Raw genomic sequence first — 25,584 nt, forward strand, 5'->3', positions numbered from 1 at the left:
CTTTTCAATTATCTTTCCTTGATTGTAATAGCTACTTGTGTGCCAGGAAACAGTTCTATGATTATGGTTTCACATAGATCTCATATAGACAATGCCATGTAATCTTTGAGAAAACATATTGATTTCCCAAAATGAAATAAACCTTTTATCTCCCGCACAATCTAGGTGTTCCATGTGCTTAACATGCCCAACAGTCCTGGCAGCTCATACTGGGCAGGGATGGGGAGAGTTGAAAAGGGAGACCAAACCCAAAGTCTTAATTTCTTAGCTACACCTCTGCTATGTCATTATTTCTCTCTTTTGTTTATTAGCCAGCTTCATTTTTGTGGTACAAGAGGAGTTGTTAGTGCTTTGCATAGGAAGTTTATGTCAAAGATGGGAGAAAGAACATTTTATTTTGGAATAGTTTTCTTCCAACTCAAGGATGGGTGAGACCCTTTAAGTCATCATAGGTATGACTTCTTTTCAGAGATCCAGCCAGCCTTATCCTCTTCTAGAATACTGTATATTCGTCAGAAGTCTACAAGACCAATTGTTTTCCTCCTACAGACAATTTCCAAGTTCCCCCAGAATTGCCTCACAGCAAGACGGGTGACAAACAAATGTAACAAATAAAACAAGTAATGCCTTCAATTTTCTACAGGCTCATTTCCACTACTGAATTAAAGTGCTATCCACCTATCCTTGAATCGGAAAATAGTCCTATCATCTGTGTCCCCATTAGCAATTCTTAACTCTGCTTCTATTATTTTTGTTCATGTTTACTTCTAGTTAATTAATAAATTAATAGATTTTATGCATCTTAAAACTGTTGTTGGATAATGTCAGAATATAGAAGAAAATACTATTCCTTTAATACTAGTGCAACTAAATGCAAGGTTGTCTCTGACTCATGAGATAAAATGCAGGTAGCATTAAGGAAAGGAAAGCAATAAGAATTGCCATGACATGATTGTGCAGTGGTTAAGTGCAAGAATTTCCCATCCTTAATGGGTTGGAGGCTAGCTTTTGTTTTGCTTCAGTTTCATTTCTTCCCTTTTAGCTATTCTTTTCACTTTTAATTTAGTTATACTTCTGTATAACTAGACAAGGCAGTGTGATGGCTCAGTGGTTAAGATGGTGGGTTTGGAAATCTGACAGCCTGGGTTTGAGACCCAAGAACAAGGGTGAGCACCTGTTACTTGCCCCAGATAGTAAACAACCTAGCAGTTTGAAAGTATGCGCAGGTGCTGCTTCACTGGGAAAGGTTACTGCATTCCATATTTTCATGCTGGCCACATGATGATGGAAGCACCTCTCTAACAACACAGGATCCATCAGCTGAGAATCGGACATGAACACCACCCCCTTGAATCAGTCACAACTAGATAGGAGAAACCTTTAAATCTTTATAATTAAGATATTGTGTGAACATGCTAAACATCTTAATTTTGTTTTTATGTTTTTATGAAGCCACTTTGAATATATTTTATAAATAAGGCAGATATTATGAATAGCTAAACAACCATAGATGTATAGATGTACAGCTTCCCTTTGTCTCCTATGAATTCATGAAATCTTTCCATCTAATAAAGCTTAGTGTGCATTTTATGGAATCAATGATCTGATTGTGTCAGAGAAAAGCCTGCCACAGGATTCAAAAAGTGAGTTGGTGATTTAAAATTTCCTAAAGCTTACATGCATAGTCCCATGGCCCAATTATACAGTTTGAGAAATCTTTATTCCAAACCTCTGATGTCTATATATTTGTGGTGGTAGACAAGCAGTTTTTTAGATACCTGTTTCTGGAATGAGACAACTGATAGCTAAAGGCCCATTTCCTGCTCCCTCTAAAGAATTCCAGGGGTTTAAAAAATAGAAAAAGAAATGGGAACAAGGGTGAGTTCTCATTGTAAAGTTGTCCACCACCATCACCACTAAATAGGCACTTACCCTCATCCATGAGGGTGAATTGTTAATGTTACCAATGTTAATGGACCAATAACCAATCTGTCCATTAACAAAACAAGAAATACTTGGAAACTGGACTTGTCACTCAAAAAGAATCTACCCCATTCAATTGCTTGGGTGGGAGAAAGGAATTATTTTTCTTTTGATTTTACTATAAAGCTTGATACACAGCGGTCACTGGAATTCTTCTGTAATGGCTTTATAGATTTTCTACAAGAAATTCTACCTCTCCAAACATTTGTATTCTTGGAAATCTATCAAACCTTTACTTTGCTACCCAAGAGAAACCTAGAAAGAGTCCCGCTGAGGAAAGCAGTACATCATCACTTGGTTTACTGTGCAACTCACTAGTATCATCTCTGAGATCAAATGATGCAATTCCTTATATATGGAAAGGATAGAATCTGTCTGGTAAGACAGTCTCTCCCCCTCCACCCCAGCCCATGGATTAGCTAGTTTAAGGCCAGTTTTGACAAATGATCTAGTTTTCCACCTCCCATATGATGTGTTTTGAAGTTTTTTCATACCAACTGGTGACACCAATCATTTTGCTAATGCCCCACATTACATCTTGGATGAACAGTGCCGATCACTGGCCTTGCCGAAGCCAAACATAGCTCAGCAGTGCAAACCTGCCAGAAGACATTACTTTTGCCTATCAACTCCATAAAAGTTCATTACAGTGGCAGGGAGAAAGAGATCTTGAAGAGCCAGTAAAGAAAGTAGAGTCCACAACTCAGTATCAAAGTTTCTTTTTTTAAATCTCACTGACTATAATGGTTTTGCATCTATAAAGAACTGGCTAAGTGAATAGAGAATGCTGGACATGTTGACTCTCTATTCTGATAAAGGTTTAACAAAACTTGAGTATGAAAGATGTCTTGGTACCAGAAATACATAACATTTTGTGACATGAATATAAGTTAAAAGAGTGCAATTATAGAAATGGCCAGTTGATGGTATTCTAGGCTATGAAAGAAACCAAAACAAGATTTAAAAAAAAAACAGGACAAAGATATTTTATGAAAATCCTTTCCATTTGAATTCTTCACAAACTTTAATCCCTCCCTCCTCCTTCTCTCCCTCCCACTCTCCTTCCCTCCCTCCCCTGCAAATGCTAAAGGAGTGCATACAATGAATAATGGCCTTTATCATGACAGCAGATTATAAAGGATTACAAGTGGGAATAGAATTCTGGCTGTAAGGTCTGGAGATAATACACATTTTAAGGGACATATCTTGAAGACTAAAGATCTCTGTTGGTGTTTTATGGAGCAATCTAATGAGGAAACAGGACTGGAATGTAGATGATAAATGATAGCAATAAATCCTGCATGTGGTAAAAATAATTCCAAGCAAATAAACTAATAGCCAAATGGTTTTCAGCATTTTATGATTCTTGAGATGTTTTTATCAGTCAAGATTATGGAAAAAATTGTTTAACCACCAACAAGTAGCTAGCTTGGTGAGCAAATACAAATGAAATTGTTTGATCTGAATATATTGTATGTCAATAAGTCATGTTCACTATTTCTTATCTCAACCACACTAATACCCTGGCTGACTCTGTATTACTTTACAAGGTAGTCTCTCCCTCTCCCTGGCCCTCCCCTCTCCCCCCCTTCTTCAAAAGAGGTGAGGTTTTGACTATCCTGCCATAACTACCATCTTAAATTTTAGGCCAGTCCCATTAATGTGACTGACTCCCATACTCAAATTTGTTGCCATTTCCAGCAGCTATAATTCATCTTTATACCAAGCATTTTAGAAAATTGGAAGGGGGGGACTTATACAGTACTGATTCCAAAAATTAAAATTAAAATCCCAAACTGATGATTTTATAAAATAGAAACTTTAATGAGTCATTTCATTGTACTATGTATAAAAAAATAAATCAGACATGTAAATTGAAATATATACAGAATGTAGAGAAGTCTACATAAATAAATCTAATATAGAATACTTAAACGCAAGGAAATTATTAATTCCAGTTTCAGTTCAATCATTCTCACATCTGCCTGTATCGGGGGTAATAGCAATAGCAATAGCAGTGGACTTATATACCGCTTCATAGGCCTTTCAGGCCTCTCTAAGCGGTTTACAGAGAGTCAGCATATTGCCCCCAACAATCTGGGTCCTCATTTTACCCACCTCGGAAGGATGGAAGGCTGAGTCAACCCTGAGCCGGTGAGATTTGAACTGCTGACCTGCTGATCTAGCAGTAGCCTGCAGTGCTGCATTTAACCACTGCGCCACCTTGGCTCTAAGGTGGTTAACCACTGCGCCACCTCGGCTCTTGGGGGTGGGTTCCTGCCAGTTCTAACCTCTTTTATATAGGTTCCACAAATCTACAGTGCCGTTTAGAACCAGTTCCAGCTCTCCCCCCCCATCCCCACATCATCAAGATGAAGAGCGACAGGAGGAATTCTGGGAATTGAAGTCCACAAGTCTTAAAGCTGCCAAATTTGAACACCCCTGGGTTTTTTTTTCTAAAGGGTTAGGCGTGCAAAGGTCTTGTAACTTGACAGCTTTAAGACTTGTGTGCTTCAAATGCCAGAGTTTCTGAGCCAACATTTTGGTTGCTAAGCAAGAGCATTGTTAAGTGAGTTTCACATTTTACAAGTTGGCCACGCCTACCCAGTCACATGGCTGGCAAGCCACTCCCACCTGGTCAAATGGCTGGCAAGCCACTCTCACCCAGTCACATGGCCAGCAAGCCACTCCCACAAAGCAGGCTACACCTACAGAAGAGGTTCTAAAAATTGAAACCCACCACTGGCCTATATCTATTATCAGTGGGTATGGCAATGATAAAGAAAGATAAATGTGTTGCTATATCAAGTATTTTAGAATATTACAGTTTCAATAAAGTACCATAGCATAGTACATATTTTGAAGCTAAAATTCAAAGAAATAATGCTTCCTTTCCTGTTGTTTGATTTTAAAGCAAGCATTATTCTCCAAAAATCTAATTTATGGATTTAGACCTTAGGGGTTTTTTTTCCTCTTCCCTTTACGGTAATGTGACTTAATCTGCTTATTCTCTCACTTTTCTCAAGAAACAGCAACACAATTTTATTCATTTTGTGTGGGAATTTTCAGCCCCATTGTTCTTGTCAAAGATTACACCTGCAACTCAATCTTTATTCATGCCACCACTGATTGGCCAATTAAACCTTACAACGGAAATTTGACTGAGCCATGCAGAGTTCTGCATGTACTGTAGCTTTTGTAATTCATACTAGAAAATACTTTCTCATACTTTCAGGTACTTTATGATTTCTGAGCCCCTGTTATGAATTTTAATATTTTATTTATTTTTGTATTTATGTTACTTATATCCCACATTTATTATTTTTCACAAATAACTCAAAGTGGTGAACATATCCAACACACCTTCCTTTTCCTAATTTCCACACAACTGTAAGAGGTGAGATGGGCTGAGAGAAAACGAATGGCTCCAAAGTCACCCAGCTGGCTTTCATGGCTAAGGCAGGAGTAGAATTCACTATCTCTAACTGTCAAGCCTGGTGCCTTAACCACTACACCAAAGCAAAAGAGAAATATATTTTTTTCTAGTCAAGTATATATTGGTGCTTTCACATAATTTTTCTTTGTTAAACATATAGTCACAAATGTTCAGAATTTGTCTTACAAAAGTCAACTATTTTCTGTATTTTTTTAAGAATGGATTTTTTCCCCATTGTAGTTGTTGTAATGCTTAGGCTATAAAATCCCTAATGAATGCATACAATTAAAAGCTTAATCAGTTTACAAAAGATTTTAGCATCTGGGGCTTTTCTCTATGTACCTGAACTTGAGTGTCAATCTGCTACTAGCTAAACTTAAACTATGCTTCAATTCCCATAAAAAATACTTAAGAGAAATAATTAATAAGTCTCATGTTTTTTTTAAAAAAGAATACAGAATTGTTTTAGGGAAACAAAATACGGTTTGCACATATGGAGAACTCAAATCAAAAGATGGATTATTTGATGAAAAAAGCATATTCTTATATGAGCAACATTTGCTATAGTAAAAAATAACACTTCATCTTTAAACGACATGTGCTACATATATAAAGCCAAAATATTGTTCTTTGGCCAATATCATTCATGTATTAAAAAGAACTTCTGAATATGCAAAAAGGCTTATATCAAAGGATTGTAACAGACTTGCAGACTCGAGATCAATTTGAGTAAATGGGATTTGTAGCACTGATTTTAAGCAACCATTTTTTAGATATTCAATAAGTGGAAGATAATCTTGGATGCCATTTAGTTCCACTACTTCTTAGGATTATCAAAAAATAGATATTCTATCCAAAGCTGTATTTTTCAACTTTCCTTAATTTAATTCTCTTCTGACTTGTGTGCTCACCATAAGAAGCAACCACAAAAAGCAGTCAAAATGATATAAGGCGATATAAGGTGGATCCATCTCAGAATACCCTCTTATACTTACCTTCCTCACTGACACTTTAAAGACCAAATAAACTAAGGATCTTCTTCCATTGTATGTGTTCCTCTGACCCAGAAGCACTGACAATTGCCTTAAATTTCTAGGCCAACCTGATGTCTTCAACAATTGGTGATAACAATTATTCAGTGTGTTCATAATAGACAGTACCTCTTTTACATACAGCACAGATATTCTAAGTTGTTACAATTTTTAGTGTTGAGTTTTTGTTCTTGTAATATTACATTTTTCTTTAAAAAACAATCATTTGCCTATTCATTTTTTGTGGGTTCTCCAGTTGTTTCTGGGTTCTTTCCATCATTCTGGATCTTATCAAAGATATGTTTCAGGTCTAAACTACGGGTGAGTATGTCAAGTAGAACTTCATCTTTCTGTACTCCATCTATAAATTCTTCAAGAGACAAATCACCTGTAGAAACAAACAAGAAAATTTGGTTCACGTACCGCCTGCTGAAATGATTGAGAGCTGATTTTGTGAACAATACAACACATGGATATCCAGTTAGTACTAACTGCATCATCCCCAATGCTTAATTCTGGTTACTTTTTTTTTTTTTGGGGGGGGGGGGGGGGAGACACATAGCCTTTTTTTATGCTTTTGACAAATACAAAATTCCCATTTCTGTAAGGACATTAAAAAGTTTGATGGACTAACCAAGCAAATTCAAATCCACCAATATTTGCCAAGGAATCTGTAAAGGAATTTAGAATTGACCTTGGAGGTAGAGAAAAAATGAACAAACAATTACATTTCTTCAATCTTGAGAAAGAGGAGAACATGAGAAAGAAACTCAAAGCAACCCTACCTTGATTGTATATAGTATAAGATGGGACAGGGAGAAACTTGGACAGCTTTCAAGATTCTGTTATCCTATCTTACAACAAAACAAGCATTCCTGAAATCGCTGCCATGCCCGTTTCTTGATCTAGCCTGCATCAAAGGCTGACATCAGACTATAAAGCCTGTCCAAGTTTCTCTTTGTGGATAAATGCAAGACTCAGAACTGAAGCAGATGGCTGAATGGATGGGATGGGCATATGGGTTTCATTCCACTTTCCATTTTCTTACTTTTGCATAAGAAAATGCAGGCTTCAGCTTGTAAATAATTCCTCTGCTTCTGATCTTAAGTAACTGGAAGACCTGAGTTCGGGACCACAATATTTAGCTGGTTTTAACTTTAACTTTCTCTTCTTGATGTGCACTTTGGGCATTTCCCATTGATAATTAATGCTTCATTTTTTGAGACTAATTTTAAGTGGTGGTGGGTGCAATAAAATAGACTTCAAGGAGGTAGAATTGTTAACAGTTTAGCTAGATTCAGTTAAGTTTATCTAGCCCAAAAGAAATGGGATAGCATCCAGTACATTCTGAACATTGACAAATTGTCAGTTTTAACCTTTTTCCTACTCAGATATCATTATATACTATTGGATTGCATCAAACTAGTAATATCTCAGCGCAGATAGAAAAGTTTCTTACCATCTCCATTTACATCAATTTTATTGAACACCATATCTGTGAATTCCTCAGCTGACATGACTTCTTGACATGGGTTAATGGTGCGAATGGCCTGGAAATAAATATATAAACATATAAAACATCTTTAAAAGTCTACATTCAATTTCCCTACCTGTGAACAATTTGAATAGGTATGACTTTTTTAAAAAAGAAAATCAACAAATTCTCACATAAATGCAGTATTTTCCAATAGGAATGAATTACGGTACAAATTAATTTGTGATTTTAAAATGTGAAAATCAGATGATATTTTTATATATTTGTTAGTTCTAATCCACCCAGTTTTTTGTCTATACATCCATCCACCCAGTCTTTTTGCTTTCTGCTTGTGCATTGGTCTTGGAGAGGTTGAGTAATCTCTTTAAGCACTTTGCCCGCACCAAATGAGAAATAGCAGGTAGTCTGCCTGTCGCCATAGTCACTCTAGCTCTTGACCTATTGATTTAATGATTTAATCACTTTGAGGTGATCCATTTGTCTCCTACTCCAGCACAAAGTGGTTCTCCTCTAGCAGACATTGGTCTGGTGGTAATTTATTTATTTATTTATATTCAGCAAATGTATATAGCTCATCTCCTCAGATTATATGAGTCTGGGCAATGTATAACCATTGTAACATTACAAAAACAGAAAAAAACAGAAAAAAACAAGAATACAGGAGAATACTAATCAAATTACATGATACATTCTACCTAGAGTTGCTTTGAAAATATTTTTCATAAATAATAATAATAATAATAATAATAATAATAATAATAATAATAATCACTTTGCAAGATTCCCCAAGGGTTCCCAAAGATTGCTGGAAAAAATATTTTTTAAGGAAGACTTTCTAGAAGGCTAAGAGATATGGGACTAACCTCACTGCAGAGGGAATGTTCATTACCATATGAAATTCTAGCAATTATTATTCTGATTGCTGTTTTTTGGAGGGTGAGAATAACCAAAAATAGCATCCAAGTCTTCCTGCTTCTATTAATGATCAGAGAAGATTGAATAGTAGGTTTCAAGGACTGTTGATACTACTAAAGTCTCTTGAATTATCATGACAATTATATGTTGCCAATTATCAGTGCTTAATAAGATTGCTAGATTAGCTGACTTGACCAAGGGATATTATGTAGAGTTTAAGCCCATCTCCATTATAAATATAGCATCCTCTACATTGAATATATTACAGTTTCTCCCCTCATTTTCCTGTACATAAGTAGTAGACATATATGGCACATATAGTGTGGGTGAAACTTAATTTTTTTTGCATCTTACTTGTCAAAGGCAATGTCTGGATGTATCAGCCATACATAATGAAAAGCATAATTGACTGAAGAAAAGATTGAAGAAAATATTTTACCTTAATGATGTTTAACAACTCATCTCTGTCAATACAGCCATTCCCATCGACATCATACAGCTTGAAGTACCACTTCAATTTCTGTTCCACTTTCCCTTTCAGAACCAAGCTTAGAGCTGCCACATACTCCATAAAATCAATGTATCCATCCTATTGAAGAGCAAAAAGTGACATATTCATTGATTTAAGTAAGCTAGAGCTGTACTTACAACTACAGCTTTATAAGTGTATTTTTGTACTTGTGCTTTATGATTATGATTATTGCTGATGTAGCAGTTATCATCTAATATTGTAGCTATCCTCTTGAGTTTGAAAGCTATTATTCAGAAATTATATTCTCCCCCTTTTCTACTGATTATTTTGTTTAAGGTCAAACATCCTTGTTTTAGAGTGAAAGTTAAAAGATCAGACGAGTGTATTTTGTGAAGAGTACAATTTGTGATTATTTCTATGATATCATAACCAGAAAGGAAAACTGTCCCATGCAATCTATATAAATAAAAATGTAATGGTTGTTTGTTCAAAATTGCTAATCTCCGAAAGTTCTTCACCGATTGCTTTGAAATTTTGACACAACGTTACATTCGAATGTGAATGTTTTTATATATGTATATTACATAGATGTCACACCTGTGACAGGTAAAAACATGATTTTTTGTAAAAACATGCTTTTTTGAAACCAGTGCCATCTGGTGGATGTAAAAGCAACACACACTATACTAAATATTTCATGATTCCATTTCAATGTTTCCGATTGCATTGTTATATTGAATTTTCATAGATTTTGATTTATTTTCATTTTGATTTAATTATTTCATGTGACATTGCATTGGAATTGAGCTGTGTTGTTTACCATAGCGCTCATTTAGTGAGTATAGTATATTCGGAACAGTTCGGCCTCTCTCCAGCTTTGTCCCGACGGTCCCTTTATAAGTGTGGCTGGGCTGCAGCCGCACCCTTTCCCCTTTCCGCCCCTCCTCTGACGAGCTTTGGCCATTTCCGCCAAGGGGAGCTGAAACCCTTTGGCCTCCCTCTCCCCTCTCCCCCCTCCCGCCAGGCCTTTGCGGCGGGGTGCCACTTGCGCCATCCCTCGGCTGCCTCTCCCCACCCTTAAGCTGGCCTACCCCCGGCCAGCCCAGTGGAGTTCCAGAGGAAGCGGAGGCAGAGCGTCTCCTCAGCCCAGCTGGCCGCGTGTGCCCAGCTATAGCCTCACCAAGGTGCTCCCACGGGGGGGGGGCAGCGGCAGTGTCAGCCTGAGGTGCAGCGGGGCTGGGGCGGCCCCTGGGTGCTGAGGACTGAGGACTTCTCCTCCTCCGAGATCCTGGACGTCTCACTCTCCTGGGCCACCAACTTGGGGGAGCCCGAGCGCAGCTCCTCCGAGATGCTCAACAACTGCCACGAGGCTGACAGCCCAGGTGCCATCTCCCCAACCAGCCTCACCTGGCCCAGCAGCCTGACCAACCCCACTATGCCCAGACTGGTCACAGCAATGTGTGGCCAGGTGCAGCTAGTTGTATAATAACATTGTTATAGGTAATCATAAAAGTAGATAGTACTGCATGAGGAAATGTTCAAACACAGGATGTTTTAACATTAATTTCAACTGTTAACATTCAGTCATGATGAGCAAAGAAAATAAATATGTCATTTTTTTCAATCTGTTTTATTGGTCTTCAACTCTTTGCACATTTTTCTTAAGATAATGGTATGGTATTAACTAGTAATAATTTGATGGTCCATTGATGTTCATTGGCTTTATGAGGTCAAACAAGGTTTTCAGGGAAGAGATAGTATATTGTACCCACTGAGTTTAGGAGACATTAAGACCACAAACTAAAAATTCATCTTGCACATTTCCTAAATGGGCCAATATAAATTAATTAGCCCTATAAATTAATTTAGGAAATAACAGATTAGGAAAGGAGAGGCAAACTCACATTCATTTGCAATGGTGTCCAAAGGAGGTGAAAAATGGTATCACAATCTTGGCACACCATGGACAACTCTGTATACAGGACTCATTTTTACATGAATATTTATATAGGCTAGATTTGCCCATTTGCTACTTGTTTGATCCATTGCGTAGTGAACCCAATCAAAGCTCCACATTAATTTTGATTTCTTTGTCCATTATTACCAAATTTTGGGATTGTATCAGAGCATTGCTTATATGATAGCATTTAATAAAAGTACTAACAAAAGCTGGGATTTCGGCTTTAAAATCTTGTTCAGCACATAAACAAATACTTGGATATACACACATAGTCAATGAATAATAATGATGTAACTTAGTGCAGTAAATGAAACATCTACAAACAATGTCAGAAAGCATCAAAAATTCCACATTCAACCATGAATTACAGATATTCTCTTCTATTGAACATATGTCTGTTTTATTGCCTTTGATTATACCATAATTTTTATAGAACAGTTTATATTTTAGGACCCTTGAATTGTCCAAATTGGAACCATATCTTCCAATGTCTTACAGAGTTATTTCTGTTAGAAGAATTACTATCATTAACTTTTCTTCTATATGGCATCTATTTTGCCTGCTCTCTCACGATCAAGCACGTGTGCTCAATCTACATTCACATGATGGCATTCACATGAAGTTAGCATGTCGCTAAATTAAGGTGCTTTTTATTTTGCATTTTACTCTTCCTAGCCAATGTCTTCAGTGGAATCTATGCATTACATTGAATCTCCTTGAAAGGATTTTGCATGCTTCAATCTACTTTGCTTTGACACACATTTATTTATCAGCACAAATATAACAAATATATATATATATATATATATATATATATATATATATATATACACACACACACACACACACACACACACATACATACATACACACATACACACACACATACACACATATATACATACATACATACACACACACACACATACATGTTGAACATGATGTTACGAATTATAATATAAATGAACCAATATTTAGAATATCTTGTTTAAAATGAAGAAATAATAGTGACAGTCAAACAAATGAAGTATTATAATAATAATGTATACAAATATGCTTGATTAACAACATGTGACTTTATATAAAATTTAAGGGATGACTACTGAAAGGATGCACAAAAACCTTGTAACCAATTGACACACTGTATGGAATGGAAGATGTGTTTTATGTCTTTGTCTGTTTTTGTTTGTTTAAAAATAAAAAAATATATGACAGTCAAAATCATGACCTTCATAAGATAACTCCATTCTGGACTGTTGGACTTATAGTACCCTCAAATTCCCAGCCAGAATTTTTACCTTTCTCTTATGGATAGTGATAGACATTTTTAATACTTGCCACATTGAAATTATTTGGATACAAAAAGCATTTTTGTAGGGTTAAGTATTTAGAGACTGATCTAAAAAAGTAAATGATACAAGAGAAAAACTGGAATAACCTGATGTTGGGTAGAAGGAAATTACAATGAAAATCATTCTATTCCATTTCTACTTATGAGTCTTTTAATGAGATGATTCTAGGCTTCTAAAGACTAGGCTTATTCTTTTAAATCACCATCTAATCCAAAAATAATTAATTTAGCCACTGTAACAAACATTTTTTAAAAAAAGATATACCATGGTTTATTTCTATAACACAATCACAAAAACAATTTGAAACATGACATAGGAAGTGTATGCAGAATTAATGCTGACAAAATGTGTTTGTTCTTGAGTTAAAACTAGTCATTACAGTTAATTTTCAAAGAAACAAATCTATCAGCCAAAGTAGAAAATGAATCAATGTGCATAAATTATTTCATTGACCATTGCATAATAGATATGTATATATCACTTGCTTGTCAGCACAAGCAAAAATCTTGAGGCACATTAAAAATTAATAAAACATTCTGGCATCATGTTTCATATATTATACTTACCCACAATTATATCATCTAATAAATGTGTTTGGCTTTTTAAAGAACCACAATACTCCATATGGTTAGCTTGATCAACATTTCTAAGTCTTCTGCAACTTAAATGTTCTCTTTCCCTCTATACACACAAACGCACACACATGGGCAAATACAGAATACTGTATGCAATAATAATTATTTATTAAATGTGTAAACGTAAACGCTCAATGAATCTGGGAAGCTATAAGTATTATATTAAATCACTTACCTTATTAAAATCAAATGTCTCAAACATTTGTTCAACATATTCGTTTGATGATGGACTCAGATTTTTCAATCCAAAAAACTGTTTAAACTCATGTAGAGTCAATTGTCCAGAGGGACACTCTGTCATAAATTTCTTGTACCACTGGTGGCACTCTGTGGCACTCAATTCTTCAACAGATTTGCCATCCATATTCCCCATATTTAAAGCTAAACAGGGAACAGTGAGGTACACTAAACGTTTTTCCTCTCTTTATTAAATATTCAAATGGAAGGGATAGCTCAAAGTAAAACTAATGAAGTAGAAAAGAGGACAGAAGCTATTAAAAATAAACTTCTTTAATGAGGGAAGGTGAAGAGGCTCTTTGAGAGTTTTAAAATAGTGACAGCTTCTTCAAAGCAGCTTCCGATGTTTAAAGACTTAACACTAAATAGCCAATGAGAGAAAAGTCCTGTGATGGGTTGCTAGTGTCATAGAAAACTGAGACCAAAAATAGAACAAAATGAGAGACTAGTGGATTATAAGGTGAAAAGGTGAAAATGGCTATAACCATAACTTTGAAAATAACTTAATAATATATAATCCACTTTTGATTATGTCAGATATGATTATGAGAAAACAAGAGTTTGTGAAAATGTTTATATTGTCTTTCAGAGTTTCTATTACTTTCCTTGAGTTATACAATTTGAAAAGGCCATTCAATTTGAAAGCAGGCCCATTCAAATAAGCTTATGCAATGCCCTCAACTGAGCTCTAATGCTCATTGCTCAATAGACATAGTGCAAGAAACAATCCACTGGGTTGTATTGAATAATTATACAATGAGGATGAAATAAATAAAACAAACTAAGTAGCATGTTACACATAACCATGTCTTCTGCTGAGGTTTGCCTATAGCATCACATAGTAATGATAAGGCTAAGGAAAGAAATGGTTAATTACTTTATTCAGGTACTAAGTATATAATAATAAGCATACTGTACCTGCCCTTGTGGCAACTTTCCTCTTTTGTTATCTTTAACTAAAAGGCCTAAAGTTCTGTGCAGACAGTGGCAGCTCAAGGGTATAAGTAAATTGAACCAGGAAATGTGGGTATGTGTTTAAGCTCCTTTCTACAGATTTTTGCAATGCAAAGGATTCTCTAAGCACATTCAGCTAACTTTTGGGAGCTCTGATGATCCAGTAATTGAGAAGAGGTAGGCCTGTCCATCATAGGAGCTCTGAATAGAGCAAATACAGAGTTCTTTACAGAATTTCAAACACTTACTAAACAAGCAGATAAGTGAAGACACAGGGCAGAGACCTTACAGATATATATTGACTCCTGCAAAGTGCAGGAGTCTTGGCAAGGTTTTTCACAAGTAGTTCACCTTGCTTCTTTTCTAGGGTTGGGAGTGTAATTGGGCAAGCAATTCAACTTGTCTTCATGCCTAAAGTGGAACTATAACTCATAGCCTCCCGCTTTAGCCTAATGCCTTAATGCCTTCCCCATACTGGCATTCCATATCCATGTCTATCAAGCCGATTTAGATCTACTTATAGACAGATCAACTGCAGGTGTTTATGGTTATTAGTATTTCTGCATACTCTTTGCTTCCTCAACAAATTATCAGTGTTGTTTGTTTCAGATTCCTTTTTCAATTTCTACTTCATTATATAGTAATTAACCTGAATGTGAATTAACTGTATAAGCTATTATCAAGGTATCATCTTGAGTAGGAAATTATATTGTCAGACTATGTGCTTCATGCTTCTTGTTCTAAAGTTTCCAATACATATACGTCAGGGATGTCAAACTCACGTCATCGCTGCAGCATCATGTTTGAAGTTTGAAGTTTCATTTTATTTATATGCCGCCCTATTCCCTGAAAGGGACTCAGGGCGGCGAACAACTCCAACGGGAAGGGGAACATGCAAATACAAAATAAACGTTTAAAATGACCAACAACCACACCTGTCGAGAGGGGAAGGGAGCTCATCAACCCCAGGCCTGCCAACATAGCCAGGTCTTAACGGCTTTTCGGAAAGCCAGGAGAGAGGTGAGGGTCCGAATCTCCGCGGGGAGTTCGTTCCAGAGGACCGGAGCTGCAACAGAGAAGGCCCTCCCCCGGGTCGTAGCCAGATGGCATTGGCTGGTGGATGGAACCCGGAGGAGGCCGACCCTGTGCGATCTAATGGGTCTTTGGGAGGTAATTGGCAGCAGGCGGTCTCTCAAGTACCCAGGTCCAATACCATGAAGGGCTTTATAAGTAATAACTAGCACCTTGAAGCGTATCCAGAGACCAATTGGAAGCCAGTGCAGCTCGCGGAGGATAGGTGTAACGTGGGTGTATCGAGGTACACCCACAATCGCTCGCGCGGCTGCATTCTGGACAAGTTGAAGTCTCCGAATGCTCTTCAAGGGCTGTCCCATGTAGAGCGCATGATATGTATCATGTGACGTATAAGGACTTTCCCCCCCTTTACTAAACCAGGGACATGACACATCCGGCTCATGGGCTGGGAGTTTGACAGCCCTGATATATGTGAATGAAAATAAAATGAAAATAACCTGTGAGAATCTCCTGTTTTATCTTGAACACATGTTTCTCAGCCTTGCATACATTGCTTCACATTTCATCATTTTCATATATAATTCTGTCTGTGTGTGTGTGTTGTGAATGTATTCAGAGGCTATAATGCTTTCGTATCAATTGTTTTACTGAATTTCTGAACCAGCTCTTTCAAAACACATACAAAGCCAGATGCTTTTAATAGATCTTGTAAGAATTCATATACCATATTTTTCAGAGTATAAGACGCACCTTTTTCCCTCAAAAAAGAGGGTAAAAATCTGGGTGTGTCTTGTCTTATACACTGAATACCACATTTTTTGCCTCCTGAAACCCTGTCCCCTTTGCAAAAATGGCTGTGCATAGCCTTTAGGCTTCCAGAGTGCTTTTGGGGGCTGGGGAGGGCAAAAATGAGTGAAAAACGGACCACCTTTTGCTCGTTTTTGCCCCCCAACCCCTAGGAGCACCCTATAAGCCTCCTAAAGGCTATGCATGCCCTTCTTTGGCAAACAAATGGGCCTGTTTTTGCAAAAATGGGCCTTTTGCTCATTCCCCCCCCCCCAACTGCCAGGAGCACTCTACAAGCTTCCTAAAAGCCATGCATGCCCTTTTTTGGACAAAAAATGGGCCCGTTTTTGTGAAGGAGGTCTGCAGAGTGCAAAAAACTTTTTTTAATTTGCTTCTTCAAAATCTTGATGTGTCATACTCCGGTGTGTCTTATACTCCGAAAAATACAGCAATCCCGGGCTTCCCAACCCTTTTCTTTCATTACCCAAAACCCACTTATCAGAAAATCTTTTTCACTGCTTATCAGAAAGTCCTTATTTAAATGTACTGTTGCAATTGAATTTGTATGTTACTTAAAGAAAAATCACCTTTACTTAATTTTGGGTAATTTACGCAGGTTTGGGAAGCAATGATGTAACCCAATTACAAGTTAGCCTTGTAATTTTTACATCTATTCTACAGGTGATTATCCTTAATTATTAGATTCTGAATATCTATGTGAATGTTATATAGTTCTGTTACACACATGCTAAAGGGAGTATTGTGGGGTTTTTTCATTGTAATATCTGGAACTATGCTTGGCTATACAAAACAAATTGGAAATTGCTTTGTCTTTAGTTCTCCCTATTTCTCTGGAAATAATAAATATATGTAGTAAAGAAAGCAACAGAGAGAAAAGTATCTGCTCATTTGATCTTCATTTTGGTGCTTTTCTGGCTGGTGGGAGATCTACAGCTGTAGATGTTTCAAAGCCAAAGTAAGGCGGCTTTGATATCTTTCTCGTAGGACTCGAGTTATTCCATCATGGTTGGTTCCAGAAGCTCTTGCTGTAAGGCAGAACTCTGCTTGTTTGTTTTTTAATTTGAATCTCCCACAGCATTTCTTTTTAGATATGCTTGGAGGATGACAGAGTTCAGATTTTGAATCAGAATGCTGCTAGGAAAGTCTCAGGAGAAAAACAAGGCTTTTTCAGACTTTTGTGCCTTCTGAAGACACACCTGGCTTTTTCTGCACGATAGTTCTCCATTTTGGAATATTTACTCTCTCGATATCCATGACTTTCCTTCGGTGGTCAGTGTCTCGACAATACCGATAGCCACAGGTTGGTTTTTGTAAAGTGTAAAATGGATTGTAAGAATTGGAATAATTAGGGTTATAGAAGGCAAAGCTAAGACACTCGGGCTTAAATCCTCCTGAATATATGACCTGAGGGAAATATTCAGAAATTAAAGCCTGCTCCATCTTGTAGCCCAGAGCTGCAGGACATTTCTTTTGGGGTTTGAATGCAGGATCTGATGACTTGAGCAAAGCTTCAGTCCCTTTCTCCTCCTGTGCCATCCTGCAAGGCTTGACTTCAGACATCGTCTTCATGGATTAACTTGGTCTGTAAACAGAAAAGCCAAGGGGAGGGGGGAGGACAGATTTACTCTCCCTTTTATACAACAAGCAAGAGGAGTAGCATTTGGCCAGTTGATTGTCCCCAAACTCAGGGCCACGTTATAATTGTGCAGCAGAATCCTGTGAACATTTGTGTTAGCCTGAATCCATAGCAAAGGGGATGTTAACGATAACAAGCCACCCACCAGCCAACTCTTTCCCCAAAGATTTTTAAAACCCATTTCTCCCCTAATGGAGTATTTTAAATCTGAAACAAATGGATTAAAAGTAACCACAGCTAGGAAGAAAAAGAAAAGGTGGGTGGTAAAACCCACTTTCAGATGTAAAATAAAGCTGAGATTTCCATCCATAAAGACACTATCCAGTAGCTTGTATTCTGCTATGATAGAAACAAAAAGGCCATCTTTTTCTACAGACATCTCTATGTCTACAAGCACTATGGGTTTTTATTTTAATTTTAAAGTAACTTCCTCCTATCCTATCTTTCCAATTAATTTTGAATTTTTTTTCCGTTGCAGAAGAGGCCATGCAGTCATGCTCCCCTACTGGAAAAACAACAACAACAACAACAGTGAATCAAACCCTTCCCAGAACAACAATAAACAATCTATCCCCCCAAGCTTGCCTTTAGCTTTTGGCTTTTATCGCAAAGTAACAGATAGGTGAAAAGATGCCCAGCAGCTCAGCAGTTCCAGGCAGAAAGTAAAAGATTGAAAGTAAGAATTGATGTCTTCAGAGGATAGGGTCAAAAAAAGTCAAGATGGCAGCCATGATGCATGACTGAATCTCTGCTTGTTTTTGTATTGTACGTATAATGCCCAGGAAACTGTTCAGAGCTGCAATCACACTGTCACAGTTGCATTTTGACTTTTTTTTACCATACCCCGCGACACCCCTTGTAAGAATTTTCAGAAAGTGCAGCAGCTTGTCCAGATCACCCATTATTTCTTTCTTCTCTCTATTGGCTCCCTTGCAATTTGAAGCTACTTTCCAAACACCAAAACTCTTAGGAGGCCCGGAGAAAAACCAGGGTTCTTCCAAACAGAAAGGAAAGGTTGTTGTTTTTTCAGAAGTTGCCACAGAGGAGCTGTCAATCTTCTCTTCTGCTTCAAGAACTCTTAGCTCATTTGTGAGAAGTATGTTAAGAAATAATAATAAAAAACGCAGGGGAAAGACTTCGCAAGATGGGGCATGAAGAGAAGGGGCTATTTGCCGAGGAAATCCAAAACTGAAACAAGTAAAAAAAATAATCAAGGAGACAATCTGGACAAAGACTTTTCCCTGGAGGAGCCTATGGGTCATCCAGCAGCTCTTCTCTTTTTAAGCCCATCTGACTTTAGGCCATTTCAGCTTGCAGGTCCTGATGTTTGTCAAACAGATTTTGGGCTTTCCCTACATTAAATCTGCAAGATGACACAGGGAAAGAGAATTCCTAGTATTTTTATGAAAATATTGCATCCTATTTGAGCTTTTCTGTGTCCTGCTAATATACACATCCCATCAACTAGGAAACATTGCTTTAAAGCACTGCTGTGCTTTGGGGGTCTCAGGGGCCCTATTACCATCATGTCTTTCTGGACCATGTCAGTATATGCACCTCTGGAGCAAGTCAAGTTGAACCTGTGGTTTAATGCTGGGCTATATGTGTGTTCTTCTGCCTCTCTGTAGTAATAATATCTATAATTTATACATTTATAATTGACAAAAGACAAAATATAAAGCAAGGATGTGGAGCATACTGAACAATTACTTCCAGCCTTTCTCAACAGCTTGATCTTTCTTGACACTCACTATGTGCCTTTTCCAATGCCGAGAAAGTCTTGTCACCTATGGCAGAAAACCATGCTGTCTTGAAATTTGCTGCCCCTATTGTCAATCCTTAGCCTGCATATATTGCCTTCGCTCCCACTCATTGCCAATCTCCTGATTTTTTTCCACAGATTTTACACATCTTTGCACATTGTTGGAATAAAGGGAGGAGGAAATATTTTCACACTGGTTCAATTGAGAATGACCTAAGGAGACCTCATTCATGGACCTTAAAAAAAGGCAATGTCATGGAATTCGGCAGGCAAATAGATGGTGCCAGGAGAAGTTTATGTCAAAGGAGGTGCAAGGAGAAAAAGAGCCACATTTATTTGTTTATGCAAACTCTCTGCATCTCTACTTCTTTATTTTCTTCTGATGGGCTAGACAAGGAGAAATGAGCAGAAAGGCAATGCATAATCAGATTGTTTGAAATATACACACACACAAGTGTGTATGTATGTATGTGTGTGTGTATGTGTGTGTGTGTGTGTGTGTATGTATGTATGTATATATATATACACACATACACATACATACATACATATACACTTATATATACATACATACATACATACATACATACATACTGTGTGTGTGTGTGTGTGTGTGTGTGTGTGTGTGTGTGTTTGTAGTGATAGTTGAAGGGCAGTTTAAAGGGAAAATATATTAATTTAAAAAATGGGAAAATGTCAAAAACTTTAGTTAGGTGATTGCAAGTGGTCTAAGTCAAAGTTATCCAACCTTTCCAGCTTTGTGGACTTGCCGGAGGGGAAGTGGGGAGAGGGGATGGCTCTGCATGAGCCACGGATGAGCGTGCATATGTGTGCATCCCCACTTCCTTGAGTAGTGGACAAGTGTGCCCACCACCAGCCTAAATGGAGCTGTGCACACGCATGCCTGCCACTCATGCAAATACAGATGCACGGACACTGGGCCCCCATTTCCAGAGCCCAGTTGTGAAGGGATCAAAGTCCAGTAGTGGTTCGTGGCCTTGGGGTTTGGGACCCCTATTCTAAGTGGTTTTTTTTTTTAAGAAAAGGCAATGAAAATAATTTACAATCAATTATCATTCATTTTATGAAAACCAATAACAGGAGTCAGTAAGATTGCAAAGCAGCTTTTTTTAAACCAGAAGTGACTCTTTGCAAGTTCTGCCTTTGTTTCAACCAGAGTTTTAACACCTTGGCATGATAGCTATTTTTATTGTTATATAATTGGTTAATTCCAAATAAAATATTTTATTCTCCAACCTGTCTCTCTTGTAATGATTATATTCCTAGAGACTATTGAATGAAAAATGATTTATTCAGTAGTTAATAAAACTGTTTATTTGTGCATTCTAAACATGGATGGCCCTTGACGTTATTTTAAAACCTTATTAATGGTTTTCTACTTTCCATGACGCTCGCAGCTTGTTAGGCTGCACTAATTCAGCTCTCTAAATCTAGTTCTGTCCACTAAGGTACAAAGCCATTAATCCTCTAACAAGGGAAATTACATAACATAGTAGTAAAACCCTATGCAGCCAAGAAAATAGAGCAAGATAGCCTGATTTTGTTTGGGTGTTTTCTGTTTAGCGAAAAGACATCTTTCATCAGCCACCCTTCATAGGAAAAGATTGTTGTTGTTGATAAATAAAAGTTTTAAAGAACACAGATGTTCTTTTTAAAGAAGCAGCTCAGTTTTAATAGTGTAACAGTCTAAATGCAGATTAATATAGTGCAGGCCACTATTTCTCAAACTCAGCAACTTCAAGGTGAGTGGACTTCAACTTCCAGAATCTTCCCAATTCTGAGAGTTGAAGTCTACACATCATTAAGTTGCTGAGATTGAGAAGCACTGGTGTACACTATACTATAAGACCACTATACACTGAGCTATAGCACATTATACTGTAAGACAGTACATCAGTATACCCCAAACCCTGGTCCAAGGACTGGCACCAGTCTGCGGCATGCCAGAAACCAGGCCACCCACACAAAGCCCCAACTGTGGGATGCAGGCAGTACACGAAATCATGCTCACCCCTCCAGTCCTCAGAAAAACCTGTCTCCCTGTAACCAGTCCCTGGTGCCCAAAAGGTTGGGGGTCGCTGCAGTACATGATATATTTCCAAGTGAAATCAATCTATGGACTCAAGAAGTCCCCATCCCTTTTCATAGCCTATAGGTTCTACTCCAAATGGTACTGACTACAACACTTTAAAATTGGTGGGAAATAAAACTATAGAGTAGCCCCCAAGAGAACTTCTCGCTCCAGTGTGATAAAATAGTTTTCTTTGATGGGCTGAGCATTTCTTTCACCTTAGCAAAGATATTTTCAGAGGTCACACTCCTCTGCATCAATTGGCCAACAAACCTTGCAAAGTCTGGCCCAAAGCCACTGCAACTGAGCAATGAAGATGGGAGCTGCTTTGCTTCCCAGAGGAGCACTGCAGAGATCCTGCTTTCAAATTTTTAACCTGGATGTTAAGTGAATTCTGGCTTCCCCATTGACTTTGTTTGTCAGAAGGATGCAAAGGGTGATCTCATGATCATAGGATACCGTAACCATCATAAATATGAGTCAGTTGCCAAGCATCTGACTTTTGATCACATGACCATAGGGACACTGCAATGGTGATAAGTGTGAAAAACAGTCCAGCCACTTTTTTCAGGGCCTTTGTAACTTTGAACGTTCAATAAACGAACTGTTATAAGTCAAGGACCATCTGTATTCTGTTAGGTAAAGGTAACGGTTCCCCTCGGACATATGTGCTAGTGGTTCACGACTCTAGGAGGCGGTGCTCACCTCCATTTCTAAGCCAAAGAGCCAGCACTGTCTGAAGACGTCTCTGTGGTCATGTGGCCAGCATGACTAAACACTAAAGGCACAAGGAGCACTGTTTCCTTCCCACCAAAGATAGTCCCTATTTTTCTACTTGCATTTATAGATGCTTTCAAACTGCTAGGTTGGCAGAAGCTGGGACAAGTAATGGGGGAGCTCACTCGATTACGTGGAGCTAGGGATTCAAACCGCCAAACTTCCTACCTTTCTGATCAACAAGCTCAGCGTCTTAGCCACTGAGCCACCATGTCCCGCACTCTGTTAACAGATCCTTAAGCATGAAGAACCCCAATTCTAGTACTCTGCTATTGTACTTTTATGTCTAGTTAGCTACCTTTCCACAATCTGGTGTCCTTGGTCTTAACATGTGGAGGACAGTAGCAAAAATGATTTTTTAACTGAATAACTGGATGGGATGGATAGGTTTTGGCACAGCTGCCCTGTGAAGTAGCTTTTCTGTTTACTGCTTCTCATTTTGAATAGCAAGACCATTGTTTTATTATTCAATCCAGACACTTTTGAAGCTGTTCTCCAGGTCGTATTGGCAAAATCTGCAAAGGAATTTTGCAGCACATCCACGAGTTAGGCACCCTGGATTCCTTGGATCCTGAACAAAAAGGGTTATGATGAAATGAGGAAGGGAACCCTTCGTGCTCGGCCCCGTCCTCTAAAGCCCAGCCGGCTCGTACCTTCGAGGGAATCCCTCCTTTCGGGTTCTCCTTTGGCGTCGTCACGCTGCAATTCTTCTCCACGTGAGCACCGCGCCCCTCCTCCTCCTCCTCTTCCACTCTTTCCTAAGCTCCTGGAAAAATGCGGCCGGCAGAGAGGAGGGAATAGGTGGGCGTCGCTGCCGGACACATGATGACCTGAACCGTCCAGTGCCACTTCTTGGCTGCAGCTGTGGATGGAGCCGCGCTGCGCCGCCCGGTCCAGATCTGGGTCATTGTGACTGGGGAAAGGCGTCAACTGGCGAGGCAGAGCTGGATTGTTCCTGCAAAGGGAAGCGCAGCGGCTGGGAGTTGCTGGGTTCCCGCCGCACTCGCAGGAAAGCCAAGAAGCAATTTAGACTTCAAAGGAAAATCTATTTAGGAGCAGCCCATCCTCTGCGGGCCCAGAAGCGAAGGCCACGCCAGACAGAATCAGAAAGCAGTTAAGCAATCAAACGCCCCACACTCGCTCAGCGGTATTGTTTAAATCCAGATTCCGAAGCCGAGCCCTTGTTTCAAGAGACAAGGTATTGTGGGCCTAGAGACGCGCCTTTTAGCTCTTCCTTGCCCTCCCCTCCCCGCCGCTTTGGCCCTAAACGGTGTCGGGAAAGCAGTAGCAACGGTGTCGTATGACAAGCCGGGCCCAACTAACATAATATTAAGATTCATTATTTTTGGAGTACTATTTTGTAAATGAAGACTTTGTGTATGTGTATGTGTGAGCCCCCTCCCACCCCTACCCCGCCTAGAGTCTCTGGTGAGTTGAGCGGGGACAGAAATAGCTTACAGAAAACAAACAGATATTTTAATATTCTCCTTCTCTAGCAAAAAGGCAAGCACAGAAACCTAATCTGGTATCTTTCTTTGCATGCCTTGCAATTATTCAACTCTCCCCCCCCTCCTTTCCAAATTTTATCAATCATAATTTCTTTGGCTACATTTGAAAGACTCACTTTGAAAGGAGATGGGCAGCAAATGGATCTTATAGATAAATTTTAGAGAAGTCATGATGTCAAATGAATTAGCAACATTTGTCTATTTGACACTTTCTCGCTGCTCTTCCAGTCATTATTTTTGGGGTGATCAAGCTAGTTGAGAGACAGAACCCATCAGAACAGCAATAGATGATCTTCTGTGCCTCTGTCCTGCTTACCAGAGTTCTATCAGTGTTTGAAGGATGAGGAGTTTTGTTGTTCTGCTACCTATTGAGTGCAAACCTTGACCCTAATTAGGACTCAGAAGCAGTGGTGAAATTGAGGTTTTTTTTAGTACCCGTTGTGTAGGGGTGGCTTGGTGGGCTTGGCAGGGGAAGGATACTACAAAATCTCCATTCCCATGCCATTCCAGGGGAAGTTTACTGCAAAATCCCCATTCCCTCCTGACTTCTGGGGGAAGGATATTGCAAAATCTCCATTCCCAACCCACTGTGAGGCCAGCCACAGGTGGTGTTTGCCGTTTCTCCGAACTACTCAAAATTTACACTACCGGTTCTCTAGAACCTGCTGAATTTCACCCCTACTCAGAAGATATGATTGGCCAAAGTGCCCCAGATGGATTCCATGCCTAATAGAGGTCCAGCATCTGGACCTCCATATTCCTCATCCAGCACCTTGAGACGTTTCTTAATCTTAGCAACTTTAAGATGTGTGGACTTCAACTTTCAGAATTCCATGATGGCTGGGGGATTCTGGGAGCTGAACTCCATGTGCATTTAAGTTGCCATGGTTGAGAAACACTGCTGTAATTATCACACCATACTCCCTGTCTCAGAGCAACAATCCGTAAGCTTCGAGAAATTTTCAGTTAAGAAATTGCTAGTGGCGCGAGAGATGAATTGATGGGCAATGTAACTTAACACAACTGTATTAAAGGGTACAAATAGATATTTGGCAACCATAAATAAAACATAAACTTAGCTTGTGAAAACAAGAAAGTGTGAGAAAGAAACTCAAGATCATCCCGCCTTGGCTGTCTTTGTTATAGAAAGAGGTTTAGAGGTTTAGAGGTTTATTGGGATTTATATGCCGCCCTTTTCCCTGAGGGGACTCAGGGCGGCTTACAACCACAGGGGAGGGGAAGTGCAAGGTCAAAACAAACAATTAGTGAACAAAAGAAAAATGATAAAACACAACTTTCATTCAGCAATCAAACACTCGGGCGGGTAATTGGAAACCTATCCCCAGGCCTGCTGGGAGAGCCAGATCTTGAGGGCTGCGCGGAAGGTCTGGATCGTGGTGAGGGTGCGGATCTCCATGGGGAGCTCGTTCCATAGGGTCGGGGCAGCAGCAGAGAAGGCTCTCCTCCGTGTAGTCGCCAGTCGGCATTGACCGGCTG

General features: G+C 38.8%; 1 protein-coding gene across 1 annotated transcript; it reads right to left on the bottom strand.

Annotated features, from left to right (window-relative positions):
- Window positions 1-6,680: 6,680 nt before the first annotated feature.
- GUCA1A (guanylate cyclase activator 1A) lies at window positions 6,681-13,652 on the bottom strand. The gene is made up of 4 exons (XM_032218838.1): window positions 13,455-13,652; window positions 9,300-9,449; window positions 7,910-8,000; window positions 6,681-6,838 (listed from the first exon to the last, which is right to left on the bottom strand). Exons 1-4 carry the CDS (start codon window positions 13,650-13,652, stop codon window positions 6,681-6,683), a joined length of 597 nt encoding a protein of 198 aa, XP_032074729.1.
- Window positions 13,653-25,584: the final 11,932 nt, after the last annotated feature.

This window comes from Thamnophis elegans, chromosome 5 (genome assembly GCF_009769535.1).
Source record: "Thamnophis elegans isolate rThaEle1 chromosome 5, rThaEle1.pri, whole genome shotgun sequence".
Taxonomy (NCBI): domain Eukaryota; kingdom Metazoa; phylum Chordata; class Lepidosauria; order Squamata; family Colubridae; genus Thamnophis; species Thamnophis elegans.

Excerpts from the sequence above, each read along its gene's own strand:
- GUCA1A (XM_032218838.1), bottom strand. The coding sequence starts at position 13,652 with ATGGGGAATATGGATGGCAAATCTGTTGAAGAATTGAGTGCCACAGAG. Across the intron at positions 9,450-13,454 it reads AGACATTTGATTTTAATAAG|GATGGATACATTGATTTTAT; the intron begins GTAAGTGATTTA and ends GCTCTTCAATAG. Across the intron at positions 8,001-9,299 it reads AGTTGTTAAACATCATTAAG|GCCATTCGCACCATTAACCC; the intron begins GTAAAATATTTT and ends ATTTATTTCCAG.